Here is a 14,918-nt window from a genome sequence, read left to right as displayed (position 1 = left end):
AGTACATGGACAGCACGTACCAAGAGGTATTAAACACTAATCATTTCTGCACTAAGTAAAATTCTTTGAAAAAGAAAACCATAAAAATGAGTTAATTTCAGGAAAGGTAAATCAGAGAGAGAATGAATGATAACAAAGAAAAAAATAATAGAGTGAGACTAACCAAAGTAAATCTAAACTTAAATTCATAGTAACTATTAATTATGAGTTTAACAGTTTTAAGCTTCAATCATAAAAACTGAATAACATTTAAAATATAATTACTCAAAAAAGTGGGTAAGAAAGCATCTATAAACACATTTGATATTTATTAATTCATTCAATTACAGATCTGTTACATTTCTTCACTATAGATGCTCGTGTTCTATGCTATGTGAACCCCTTATCCTGACCACATAAACCAATTGACCTTCCCACACCAGTTTGAACCATGGTGTCCCATGTTTCAAAGATAGTTAATCTGTGTTCTTGTCAGTGACTTAGGAGGTAGTCTGGTAAACAGCATAGCAAAGCAGAGTACACCATCTATATTTTATTTTCTGAATTATTTAGATTTTTTCTTTAGAAACTTGAATGTGATAAAGACAAAGTATATAGTTGGTAGGGTAGTGAGATACAAGTTAAATAAGACACAGACAAAGAAGAAAAATAGCAGAGGCCATGAGGTAGCCAAAGACGTGAAGAAGCAGAAGCTATGAGAAAGCAGAATCTCCATACATAAAAAATTAAGAGTGAGGCAATTGGTTATCAGAAGTAGGAGAAATCTTAGCAGAGACACAGAGTGGATGTGTCTTGGCAGTACTTAAGTACTAGAGAAGGGAGAAGAAAGCAAGCAAAAACATATCTACTGCTGAGATTAATTAAGCAGTTAGGAATGCTAAGGTTTTCTGTGTTTGCATAGGGCCTGAAATTCCTTTCCTCTGTTTTCTCATGTATTATTTCCTTGAACCCCTACTGCTAAAAAAATCTAACTTTTAGATTCTTTTAGGAATTATACTTTGGAAACTTGTTTCAAACCAGAGATGATGATGACGACCTGAATCAAGCTAGTTGAGAATGGAGAAAATCAATTCCCCTTAGATGCAGTGGATGAGGGAACTGGAAAAGTCAGATTTGATTCTTAGGTTCCTGGTTTGGGCAACCAGTGGATGATGATGCCTTTGATTGGCAATGTATGGAGAGGACTAACTCCATTTGCTGGGAAGAGTGTTAGGTACCAATGAGACTTTCAGGTGAAAATGTAGAGTAAGGCAATGTCTGTATCTCACATAAGAGCTCTGGAGTTGTAAGTTTGTGTATAAGAGCTTAATATCATGATTATTTTTTTTAATTTAAAAGATTTTATTTATTTATTTTTAGATAGAGGGGAAGGAAGGGAGAGGGGGAGTGAAACATCAATGTGTGGTTGCCTTTCATGTGCTCCCTACTGGGGACCTGGCCGAAACCCAGGCATGTGCCCTGCATGGGAATTGAACTGGCAAACACTTTGATTTGCAGGCCTGCACTTAATCCACTAAACTACACTAGCCAGGGCAGTAATATTATGATTTTTAAGGTATCTGGCAACAGTTTCTTGTTTTATTCCCATAGTGCTAAATTCAGAAACATAATTGGACTAGGCTGTGTTAGTCTAGGGAAGCTGAGAATAAAGGATTTGTTTATGTCTGAATATCCTCTGTACTGCAACTTAGCTATCATGGTGGGCATTATATAATGTAAGACTCATGAGCTACTTTGCCTAGTTGAGGTGATCTCTAGAGAAAGTTACATATAGTGCCAAGCTATCTTTGTGTATGTAAAACTAGGACCAGAAGGGGAAGGGAAGTTTCTAGGTCTGATGTTACATATTCCAGAAAGTCTGAATATTCGGAAGGTTTGGAAGCTTTCATTTTTATCTCTTAGTAGATATTGCACCTACATTCCTCTCTGTATCCCTTAGATAAGTAAGCCCAAGTGGTGTCTCTGTTGTGGTATTTCTGTTAATCTGAACATTCTATTGGTATTTGCCAATATAGAGGTTATACAGGGTGCTATCAGTAGATTGGTAGTAATCAAGCCACTAGCATGCATAAGATTACTCTGGGATGAGAAATGAAGAGAAGAAAGCAGATGATAGAATTCTAGGAAATACTAATATCTAAGGAGTAGGTAGAAGAAAGAAAAACACAAGAGGAGAATAAATGAATGATGGTGAAAACTGAAGGACTGAACAATTAGGTACACTGGGTAATGTTTGTATTTCATCATTGAACTGAGATAGATATTAGACAAATTTTCTTGTTACACATGAACACTTGCTCATGGCAAAATAGATTAATTTTCTTTTTTTAAGATTGTATTTTCATTATTTTTTAGAGGGGGGAAGAGAGGGATAGAGGGAGAGAAACATCAATGTGTGGTTGCCCCTCATGTGTCTCCCACCAGGGACCTGGCCAGCAACCCAGGCATGTGCCCTGATGGTGAATCGAACCAGGAACCTTTTGGTTTGCAGGCTCACAATTAATCCACTGAACCACACCAGCCAGGGCTAAAGTAATTTTCTAAAAGATTCACAAAAAAGGTTCAGAAATATATATCGGTTTCCTAATTTTCAACTAGAAGGTTAAATTTTGCTGATAATTAAGTCTAGTTAGAAGTTAATAAAAGACAGTGATTGATGATTGCAATGTTATCTTTTTTCTACTACCTACTTAAAACATTGACGGAATACTTAATGTGTGCCGGTCATTGTACTGTACCAGCAATATCTCATTCAGAGGAAAGCACCTGTATTGTCTTCTTTTAATGATGCAGAAACTGAAGATTAGAGAGGTTTAATAAATTGCTAGAATCACTCAGGTACTAACAGAGCTGAGATTCAAACTGAGGGTTTATCAGTTTTATCAGGGAGGGCCTGAGGCTTAACTAGTACTTGATAATGCCATGAAAGCATTACTTATGGTAACACAAAATTAAATTTATTAGGCATTTATTAATGTAATTTTCAATGAAGACAGATTTTGTAGTCACAGAAGACCATTCTACACTCATACCAACATTTATAAGTGTATTCTGATTTTGAAAGTACTACTTTTGCGACAGTATGGATGGACCTAGAGAATATTATGCTAAGTGAAGTCAGCCAGTCAGGGAAAGACAAATACCATGTGATTTCACTCATACATGGAATCTAATGAACAAACTGAACTAACAAGCAAAACAGAGACAGACTCATAGATGGAGAGCAGACAACAGCTATTGGCGGGGAGGTTGGGGGTAGAGGGATGGAGCAAAAAAGGACTCATGGATATGGACAACAGTGTGGAGACTATTGGGAGGGTGGGGGTTTAAGGGGATTAAATGGTAATGGGGAAAATATAATAAAGATTAAATTAAAAAAAGAAAGTACTTCTTGAAATACTTAAGAACACTATGTATTTGAATTTTGTTTTTGCTACTAAAAGAGAAATGATTGTGTTTTTAGAATGCTAACTACTGAATTTAGCTCATTTCATAAAACCAAAAATTTTTTTTTCCTTTGCTAATTTGCTTGGTTTTGGTATAAAACCATGCATTGTTTCTGGGGTAGGACCATCTCTAAGGGCATATGTATGTAGAAAACTACTTTTGAAAAGAAGTTTACAGAATACTAGATGTAGGTAATAGTTTCACCTTAAATAAATAGTTTTTTCAATCATTGAAAATATTGTTTTTTAATGAATGAATTCCAATTGCATTCCCTCAACTATATATAACAGAAATGTAAAAGACTCTAAGGAAGCTGATTTTGAGTCAATAATGCCAAAGTTACTAATAATAACAAAATTAATTTTTAAAAGAAAAAGTGGTTACATAGGGAAAGACACTGGGCAAACACTTGATCCTAGACTACTGGGCCAATTATTAGATAATTAAAAAATTATTTTTTAGTTTTAAAAAATTTAAATCCTCACCTGAGGACATTTTTCATTGCTTTCAGAGAGAAAGGGAGAGAGAGGGAGAGAGAGAAGCATTGCTTAGTTGCCCTCTCATAGGCACCCTGACTGTGGATTGAACCACAGTCCTGGGTAGATGCCCTGATTGGGAAGAACATCCCGTCTTTGTGAGAATGTGCCACAACGGCCAGGACTAGAAAATTGTTTTAAAAAGCTCCTTGAGCGCTGGCTGGTGGGTCTTAGTGTACTGATTGCTGGCCTGCGAACCAGAGTTGCTAGTTCCATTCCCAGTCAGGGCACATGACTGGGTTGCAGGCCAGGCCCCCAGTCAGGGGCCGTGAGAAGGAACCACACACTGATGTTTCTTTCCCTCTCTTTCTCCCTCTGGATCTCTAAAAATAAATACATAACATCTTTTTTTAAAAGCTCCTTGAGGCCTCAAGAATAATGCCTTCCACATATTCCACCTAAACTTTTTTTTCTAAATCCAGTTTAGAAAAATACATAAAATACAGGAGTTGTGTAATAGGCACAAATGATCCACATTCCTCTTCTAGGAGCTTACTACTCTTACTCATGTGCCACCTTCATTCATTTTTACTTCGCTGCTTCTCAGGAAAAAAATATTTTGTTTACAAAGTAATCGTGGTGCAAGTCCTTATTTTACAGCTGAACATTGCCACACACTGACAATCTCAGTCTTCCATTCTGTAAAGGTGTCAACAACTCAGTTGTATAAAGGTGTTTATTTCTTCATGTCCTACCTTTATCTTGGTTCAGGTTTTCACACTACCTCTCTCTAGTTCCTACTCAAATGTCTTGGACAAAAGCATACTGACCTGGATCTTCGGAGCAGCACAGACGACTTCATGTTTACCTTTGCTTCACGTGTACTTGGCACTTCAGACTTATATCATACCTTATTTGAGCATCAAAATTCTGTTTTTAGTAGGGTAGTCATTCATTAAACACATTTATTGATCATCTACTATGTGCCAAGGCACTCTAAATACAGCAGGAAACAAACAATCCGGATGCTTCTGAAACTTTTATTTTAGCAGGGAGGCGGATAGGCGGTGAAGTGGGAGGGGAAGATCGCGTAGCGCCCAATCTGCGAACTCAAGGATTTTCGCCTTTGGGTGAAAGTAAAGCCAGCGAGAGTCTGGAAGTTCAGAGAAATATGTGGGGCTATTCTGCAGTAAGTTCACCTCTATGGAGGAATTACAATTTAGGTGCTTACGGAGGTAAAAAACAACAAAAAACAAAACAAAACAAAACAAAACACAAAAATTAAAGCAGGGTAGATGTTGATTTGGGGCCACTAACCCGGAGATTCGAGGGCATAAACGAAGGACACGACAAATGATAAATCCAAAAGGAAGCAAACTGTTTACGGCGAGATGTAATTTAACACAAACACACGCAAAGAGTAACGCCAAGGAATACCCGGTGCTCCGCTCAGACACTTGTCACCGAAAAGGAAGCAAGTTTTGCTGAAGCAGAGTACTAAGCCCTCTCCTTTGCAGTCGCCCCCTTCCGGAACCGAGCCTGCCCCGAGCGTGTCCACGCCCCTGGCCCCGCCCTGCCCGTGGCTCGCCCTCCAGGGTTGGCCACGGCGGGGGCGGGGGCCGCGGTGCCCGGAAGTGCTGCTGACGTGTCCCGGCAGCGCTCGGAATTGTGGGCGACTCGGCTAATGGCGTTGGCGATTCTGTGGGGTTTGAGGAGCTAGTGCTGAGGCTTCTGGCCGAGCTGGCTTGTGACAGCCGGTGTGGCTGGGCCCCGCGGCAGCGGGAGGGACCTGCCGCATAGTAGGCTCCTCGGCCGGAGCTGGCGGGGCCTAGCAGTGCGGGAAGACTGCGGGGGTGCCGCGGAGAGGAATCGGGGGATTTGCCGGGAGGCTGCGGGGGGCGCTGGTCTCGCTCGGGTTGGTATCCCAGGCCCAGCGGAGTCCCCGCGGGGCCCCAGAAGCGGCTGCGGGAGATCCGGTGGTGCGTGGAGGGAGCTGCCTGACGCCCCAACGACCTGACAGTGCCGGAGTTTGTGCGGCTCTGAAATTGTCTGGGAGCGTGGTGGATCATGTCCGGCACCAACAGCCCCGAGGCAGTGAAGAAGCTGCTGGAGAATATGCAGAGCGACTTAAGGGCCTTGTCCCTGGAGTGCAAAAAGAAATTTCCACCTGTCAAGGAGGTAAGCTTCGGGCGAGGTCTGGAGAAGACACGGTGAACTTGCCGGTTCCTGTTAGACCCAGTCCAGTCCTTCACAGCCATCCTCCAGCCCTAATTTTCATTTGGCTTTCACCTGTCCAAGTTTGCAAGTCAGTAGATTGTTCCACAAACGCTTTTTATAGTTTTCTTTGGAGAGATCTGAGGGAGGCACTTTGATTTTCTATACTCTCCTGTTCTCCGGAGTTAGGAATGAAGTTCGCTGTGTGAGCCGGTTCAGCCCCTTCTGGCCTCTCCTTTTCTGGCCGTTTTCAAACTCGGAAAAGCCAAGCCAGGACTGAAAATTTTATGTTTGTTGCTTCTAAAAGCTAATATTCATCGTGTGGTGAAATCTATGCTCCTCACCTTTATCGTGTGTTACCCAATTGGAAGTAGCTTTCCTTGTGATCTTGTCATGAGGTTTAACTCCGTATCAATTCATAAAGTATTAATAAGTTATCCTGAGACACCTAACTTACAACATGTATTGATAACCCACAGAACCATGTTAAACCTTGTTATGAGCAATACTGTGGTGGGAAGCTTGTGCTGGGAATACAACCTCTTTGAACTTCAGTTTTATTTCAGACGCAAAATAGGACTAAAGGGTGGATTTATTAGATTATGATGGGAAAGATGTCAGAGCAAAAGTGTTATTATTAAAGAGGCTCAAATTAATAATATCTACGAATTAAATTCTGCAAATATTTCCTGAATTGAAATTTTTAACATTTAGTCATTGTTGGGTCTTTCTCTTAAGCTTCCATTTAATTTCTCTTAAACTTTAAAAGAAAAATGCTGTTCAATACCTTTCCTCATTTCTGAAATAAAATAGTTCAGTGATATTTTTGTTAAAGCAATTATTTTTATGTCTGTTTAATGTGGTCTGGTATACCTACAATTTCGTTTACTAATTGTCCTAAACGTTCACCAAGGAATTGTGTAATAGTTTAAAAATTTTTTAAGTTGTTTTGTCTTTATTATTATAAAGAGTCTGAAGTTAGAACTTACCCCCAAAAGTTTGGATTTTAGGCTTCCAAGGAGCCTTAACTTTTCTGTAAGAGCTTTGGTCTCATCAGTTTTTAACAAACACCATCTAGTATTTCTTTACTAAAGTAAGCAAATAGTACTTAATGATGGGAACCAGATGTACCACTTTTGGAAAGATGACCATTATGATAGATTTTATTTCAGATATTCAGTAGTTCATTTTGATATTGCTTTTCATTTTCTCTGTATCATCTTCTGTTGAAAGTAATAACAAGTAATTTTTAAAATTAGGCTGTTCCAGTTATAAGAAAAATGCTCTTGTTTAGAAAATGTCAAGTCCTATTTTATAATTTTAACAATAATTTATAGAACTGACTCTTCATATAACTAATATAAAAACTGTGTGCTTCCTCTATATTGTAGGCCTCTAGTTTGGGAATTTTTTTTTGCCATTTATTACATTATTTTTACTGGAAAAAGCATTCAGATTTCCAAACAGGTAACTTACCAGGTTCCAGAACTCTGTTCATTTCTAATCTAGGAACTTTCAAAAAAGCTCATTAGCTTTTTTACTTCAACATTGGCTAAAGAGATTGTTAGTAATTGCACCTAGTGTTGAGGTAATGGCAAAAAGTAAATGTGATTATCTGATACATAATTTCATAAGCAGTACATGCTCTGTAAGAATTTATTGAATGTAAGAACTTTGACTCCTTAACCAATGGCATTTCTAATACGCTTAGGGCTCTACTTTAGGAATTGAAAACTGACTTTGTGTCACAAGTTTAAAATAAGAATGACATACTTAGCTTGGTAGTGATGATTTTTTAGGAGTGAGCCTTAACTTTCAAGACACTATACAAGTTTGGTTGAATTAAATTTTTCCTGAAATTTAATAGCAATGCCAATTTTTGGCTTTTGTTCTTTAAGGAACTGATAAGTTTCTAGTTTTATTTGTTTTAGGGGGTGTGTTAGTGGTACTTGACAGACTCTAAAACAAAACCTTTCTTCATATAAGAAGCATTTCCATATGCATACTAGTTTGCTAGTTTATACTCTCCCAGTATCTTCACAAGTATTACCTGAAAATACTTGTGATTACTTATTAGGCTGCTCACAAATTTAGTATGCTAATCACATATGTTCTTTGGAAGGGATATATCCTTCTCCAATGCTGTTTAAACAAGGTAGAATGAAATGCATAATGCATTCTATATTTAGTCTTTATTTTGAGTTTTTAGTAATTTCTATTTTTTTGGCCACAGTGCTTGCCTATATATATTTTTAAATTAATGATAAGCTGGATATTTTTAAAATTTCAAATCTGATGGAGAAACAGGAAAAAGGGTATTGATGAAGGATAGTGTCTTATTTACTGATATTACTTATCTTTGGATTTTCTACATAGTTTTCTCTGTCTTAATTATTTTCATTTGTAAATCTGTCCTTTGCATATTAAATTGTTTCTATTCTGTGATTTTTATATAAGGGGAGGAGTTAATAGTAACAGTAATATATTCCTTCCTCTTTTTTGCCCTGCTTATTTTCCTTAGTTCTTAAATGTAAATCTTCATACTTCAGCAGTGTAACTTTCTTTTTTTTTTATTCCACAGATATACTAATTTGTTTTGGACTATTTGCATGAAAATTTTGTCTTAAAAATCACTTTAAATCTTTGTAAAGTCACTTCTATGTAATTGATATTCAGTGACATTCAGAAGCAGTAACCTCTTTATGTTGATGTATTTAATGAATAAAAACTTTTTGGTCATTTCTTATTTGCAGGCACAACTCTGTGGAAACAGATGAGGGGGATCTAACTGAGTGTGGAAGCTTGGTCAGAGTTTATAAATCTTGAGCTGGGTCTCTTTATTTTTACAACTATTTGTTTGTTTTAGAAAGAAGGGAAGTGAGGGAGAAAAGGAGGGAGAGAAACATCTATTGGTTGCCTCTCACATGCCACTAGCCAACAGACACCCAACCCACTGAACCACACCAGTCAGGGCTTGAGCTGAGTCTTTATAGCATGAGTAGAAGATAGCCAACAGAAGAAGGTGGTGGTGATGGTGGAGGTCATTCTAGGCAGAGAAAACATCACATGTTTGTCTTCCATGTAAAATAAATGTGATGCTGAAGGTGATTAGGAGCCATTAGTCTTTTTTTTTTTTTTTTTTTTTTGCTTTTTAAGAGGGAGTGTATGATCAAATTCACATTTGGTAACATGACTGTAACAGTATTGGTGGAACAGTTAGAGGGGATTGAGAATGAGGCAGAGAGAGCAGATTTTAAAAAGTGTTGATTGCCTGCAATGAGGTAGCAGTTGAGGTAGACAGGAAGTTGCTTGCATTGTGGTAGATGGGGATGAAAGAGAGTATGGATTAGAGATTTGTCAGGTATAATTACCAGGGCATAGTGACCTTTTGTATATGTGGAGAGAAATCTATGATACCTCTCTGGTTTCTGGCTTGGGAAACTGGGTGGATCACGAAGAGAAAGAATATAGGAGGGAATATTGGGGGAAAATAAGTGGCCACAAATATATTAAGTTTAAGATTTATGTGTGACTTCTAAGGGGAACTGACCAGTAGGTATTTGAAGGTGATGGGTTGGTACTGAAGAGGAGGGTCTAGAATTTCAGATTTAGGAGTATCAGTTTATACATGATAGTAGAAGTGATGGGAATAGATAAGATGGGCCAAGTAGAGTGTGTAAGTGAGAGATGGGCTGAAAAAAGAAAGATGGGAAACAGAAGCATTAAAGGGACAGAGCTGGGTAGACTAAGGTTAAAGATATGGGAGAGAAAGGGAAAACTTGCTACAGCAAGGTCCATGAGTAAGCTGGAGTTGTAGGAGCATAAATGTATGAACTGGCTTTCAAGTTGAGACAGGACACATTCTCTTCTGCCAGAGGAAGGGGAAAAGAAAAGAATGGGTTTGAATGTGATAAATTTGTGTAAGGGGCATAGCAGAGAGAGGAAGTTGTGGGCAGTTTGACCTGTGACCTCTGTTTTCTTGGTAAGATAGGGAAACAAGCTTGTTGCTGTGATTAATTAGTGATGAAAGAAGTGATAGGAAGTTTGAGAGGTGCAGTGCATCACTTTAGAGAAGAAATTGATTGGAATACTTAAGAGTGTTGGCAGGGAAAGTGGTTGAGTGATGATGGATCATAAAATATAGGTTAGATTCCTAAAGAAGGAAATCCATCAGAACTTTGATTGATTGGAAGAAGATGGAAGGGTTGAAGGACTAGCAGCACAAATTAATTCAAAGATCAGTGGAGCTGGGGAGAGAGCCGAAGGATAGGAGTTGGGACAGTAGTGAGGATATTGGGTTTTCTTAGAATACCAAGTAGTTCTTACTGTCCTAGAGGATGATGAAGTCCAGCGAGTGGGTGGTAGAAGAGCAAAGGGAATGAAGGTCATTTGAGTTGAGGTGGTCAGAAATAGGGTTTTAAATGTTTTTTTTTCTTTTAATGAAGTGGACTTGGTAAGAGTGTAAATAATAAAAAGGTGCAAGTAGTCTTCCTAGGCTGTGTGCTCTAAGTTTCCTCTTGCCCATTCAGTCCTGATAAAAGTTGGTTGGCAGGGAGTTTTACCTTAAAAAAAGGTCCTGTGCTAGAGCATCCAGTGCTAACTAGCTGAGGGAGATGTTTGGTGAAAAAGATGCCTTCTACTTACTATGACAGGATTCTCCCTTAAGCCAGCTATTTTGGGGACTGAGGCCCAAGTCAGTTGGCTCTTCTGGTAGGGAGAAGATCTCATTTTCAGGACCTTATGACAGTGAAGAATGAGAGCTGGGTAATGGGTGTGTTTTTTTTTTACATCTATTTTAATTTTATTCACATTCTTATTTGGAGGAGGAGAAAATCATTAGTTAGTGACCTGTTCAAATCCCAGGATAAGCCCATTTTACCTATGACAAAATTGAATTCACTCAGTTTATAAATGACAGAGCAGGGATTAAAGCAGAGTTTAAACCCAGAGATTACACCCAGATTTCGACTCTATTTCTGTTCCTTCATGCTGCCTCTTCAGGTTGAAATTATGTTGAACAAAGGGGGAAAAAATCGTAGTCAAATTATGTGACTCCAGTTAGGACAATTTATGGGTTCCCTTAAGCCAACTTCTGATGTCCTGCTTGCTCCCAGGCTGTCAGTTCAGAAAAACTCTTTGGTCTCTTCCCACGAGGTATATTCCAAGATGGTCTTCTTATGACTCCTGCTTTAATCCAACTGATTCTGTGCAGCTATTATTTTCATTTTTGCCTCCTCTTCCAGTTGGCATCCACCTATCCAGTTATATTGATAGACCTGTAATCACCATGTCCATGCATTTGGTAACTTTCTCTCACTTGATAGTTTAGCTTAAACCTTTTCCATGTATATAAGTCTTTCTAATTACTATTTCAATGGATGCAATATCTTTTATCATAGTTCATGCACAATAATTTACTTAACATCATTCAGAATGCTTGTTTCCAATTTCCTCTTGCTGATATCGATAATGTTGCTGATTAACCTCTATACACAGCTCTTTTTTTCCCTTATGAGTTATTGACCCTCAAAGGGGGAAAAAAAGCCCTTGTGCATTTTGAAAATAACTACTGGAATCTGTGAAGCAGTATTTACCTCCTTGAAATATGGTTGTGTGTAACTTCACCTTGTTGCCAGCAAGAGAGGAAGGTTTGGAACACAGATTTTTATCAGCTGTCCTTTTTGAAGAGACTTTTTATAATTTAATAAAAATTTACTAGTTTCCTAAGTATAAGGTATGGCAGGAAATACAGAAATGAATGATAAAATGCCTTTATCTTCATGAAGGTAACTCAAAGTTGAGTATAACATTGTCTTTCCATTAAGCTAGGGACTTTGCATCCTTGACTCTATTGCAACATGCCATTTCAATTTCACATGTGAGGAAACTATGGTTTAGAGAGTTTCAGTAATTTGCATGAGTTAGTAAGTAAAGCTAGAAGATGGTAGAACTGGAATGTGAATTCATGTGCGTCCACCCATCTCTAACTCCTCTACTTTTTCCATTATATCATGTTGCACATGCCTTTAAAACATGCTTAGCTTGTTTTTATCATTGTTCCCATTTATGTGTCTTGCTTCATTATTTGAAGACAAAGAGCCATTCTTTCCATCTTGGAATTCTTCCATTTTGACTTTTGGAACACTCTACTTCCCTATTTCTTCTCTCAGTATTCCTTCTTCTTTTCTTTACGTATAAGTGTATCCCATGTTCTGTCCTCAGACCTCTACTTTCTCCATGCTCATCCCCTTTGCCCTATCATCTACTCCCATTGCTTTTGGCCTTACCACAGTGCTGTTGACTCCTATATCCACTTCACTAACTGTAAACCTTTATTTCCAATATCTCTCACATACTTCAGGTAGAACTTTTTGTAATTATTTCTTAAAATGTGTCTTTTCCTCCCATTTCACTAGTTCTGTTAAATGGTATTTATCACTGTTGCTTACTTTAGTCATATTTGGCTATCTTCTCTCCTCAGCTCTCCTTTATTCACTGTCAACTGTCCCTTTCAGCTCTGTAATTTCTAACATATCTATCCTTTTTTTCTGTTTTGTCAGCTATCATTAGGTAAATATTTTTCAAGGCTTTGGGATTATAAACTGATTGCATTTTACAGTAAAAAATCTTATTGGTTTCAATGTAGTAATTGTTTTATGAGTATGTTGTCCTCTAGACAGAGTTCTAGCTCTGTTAAGTATTCCCAAGTATGAGCTTGACTGGGTCTTTTGATTTTACCTGTCATCTAAAATCATAAGTCTTCAGGCAGCATTATACCTCCCTGGTACCACATGAGTACATTTTTCTATCCAAATTGTTATTAAATTGAAATTTACATTTCTTCATTAACTCCTTTTTCATCCTATTCCTCTGAACAATTAATTTGGCCCTTTGGCAAATTTGTTCTAATTTTGAGGCTCTAGTCTCATAGATGTGAGTATTTAAAAATATGTATGTATTTTTAAAAAAATATAACATAGGAACTTTGGTAAAGGGAAACTGCATTTAATTTTTTTATATGAGTAAATTTGTACATAGTTTTCTAGTAGTGGACATTTATTAATTCCCTGCCTAGCCTTCATTCCCTCTCGTTTCCTTCAGTGGTAGGCGGCTACACTCTCCCTTCATTTTCAAACCTTTGGATTTAAATGCATTAATCTCATTTCTTGCTCCAGGACACCTTGATTAGTTTGATTTAATTTAAATACTTCATTTATCACCTTAATTTCTGACCAAGTCACATATAGCCAGTAAGTGCTCCTGGGAAAGGAAAGTTTCATTTTTCTTCTGTAAGAACTACTGCAAGAGACACTTTCTCTCCTTCTAGATAGTGTCATGTTAAATTGTGAGGTGTAGAATAGCTACAGCTAATTTTATTGCCAAGATTGGAAGCAGCCTGAGGATGAACCTACCCGTGGAACCAAGAAAACTAAGAGAAGGGCAGAGAAGTAAAACTGCAGGCCTGATGGCATTGGGAGTTTCTGGATCAAATTTCCCCTGGATTTTTCAATTAGTGGGCAGTAAAGTCTCTCCTTCTATTTAGAAATTTTCATTTATTTGTTTAGGAACATTTATTTTATAGTAACTGTATAATAGGCACTGTGATAGGCATTAGTAATATGGAGGAAAGAATTAAATATGTTTTTTATTCTCATGGGGCTTGCAGCTAGAATGGAGAAGGAGGTATGTAATATGAATGGGATAAAATGTTATAGGGACAAACGATGGAAAGCTCACAAGATGTAAAGTCTTTTTAGTAGTAACCGTAGAATAAAGTGATGGAAGAAATGGTTTCTGTCACTGCTTATGGTTCTATAAGAGTGCCGACATCGTAAGAACCTATACTAGAACTCTATAGCTGTCTTCATATTTTTAGCATTGGTTTAATTTCAGCAAAACATTATTTTCTACATTAAATTAGTATTAATTTGTATTTGTATTTATTTTGTGAATTTGTTGGCTTTATAATTTAAGAGCTATAAAAATAAGGAGTTTATTTTAAGGTTGATTTATACATACTTAAATTTGTCAGTGACTGGATAGGTCCATGAGATTTTTTAATTTTTAAAAGATGTCCTTTCACTACTTAATTTTGGGAAGCACTAGTAAGGCTGAGTACTGGGAATCATTGAATTGAGACAGCAGATAGATGGAAGATGAGATTATAAGTAGAGAAATCTCTTAGTTTAGGTTGATAATGAGAAAAGAAATTTGAAGCATTAGAAATGGGATTTGAGAAGAAAAGAACACAAGATACATGTTGACTACATGGTCTTCTTGGCTGATAAGATTTGTGGGATGAGGGAGAAACCCCAGAGCCCTGGTCAGTGACATCTGATGGATGCTGCTGCTGCTGCTGCTGCTGCTACTGCTCAGAGAAATAGAGATTATGGACAGAAGAAACAGTGTTTTTTCTGGTGCTGAGGGTGAAGTTGGTCTATGTGTATTTAAGAGAGATGAATATTTTGAATTTATGATGTTTTTCAAACATCTAGGTTAAAAAGTTCTATAGTTTAGTAGACAGGTAAGGAAGAGGAGTATAATTTATGAGTCTTCATAATTTAGAGAGTTCAAAACACAGAATTGTGAGTTTGCCCAGGAAGATTTTATTTCGTGAGAAATGAGGCTAAGGGTATTCTAGGTGGTCTTGGAAGAGGAATCAGCATTCTCTCCCCTTGCTGCTTTTCTGTGTCTCTGGCCTCTCTATTCAGAATCCCTGGTGGGTGTGTCTATTTTGGTAAGCAAAGGATATTGAGAAAAAGAAAAAATATTTGTCAAGAG

General features: G+C 37.6%; 1 protein-coding gene across 1 annotated transcript in view; it reads left to right on the top strand.

The window, feature by feature from the left end:
* Window positions 1-5,579: 5,579 nt before the first annotated feature.
* MON2 (MON2 homolog, regulator of endosome-to-Golgi trafficking) overlaps window positions 5,580-14,918 on the top strand; it is a 115,681-nt gene continuing 106,342 nt past the window's right edge. The window contains 1 exon segment of the mRNA XM_036018725.1: window positions 5,580-6,101. Coding sequence (XP_035874618.1) covers window positions 5,991-6,101 — 111 coding nt within the window. The 5' untranslated portion in view covers window positions 5,580-5,990.

This window comes from Phyllostomus discolor, chromosome 2 (assembly GCF_004126475.2).
Source record: "Phyllostomus discolor isolate MPI-MPIP mPhyDis1 chromosome 2, mPhyDis1.pri.v3, whole genome shotgun sequence".
Taxonomy (NCBI): Eukaryota; Metazoa; Chordata; class Mammalia; order Chiroptera; family Phyllostomidae; genus Phyllostomus; species Phyllostomus discolor.
Note: the sequence above shows the minus strand (reverse complement) of the source record. Positions and strands in the feature narration are given on the sequence as shown.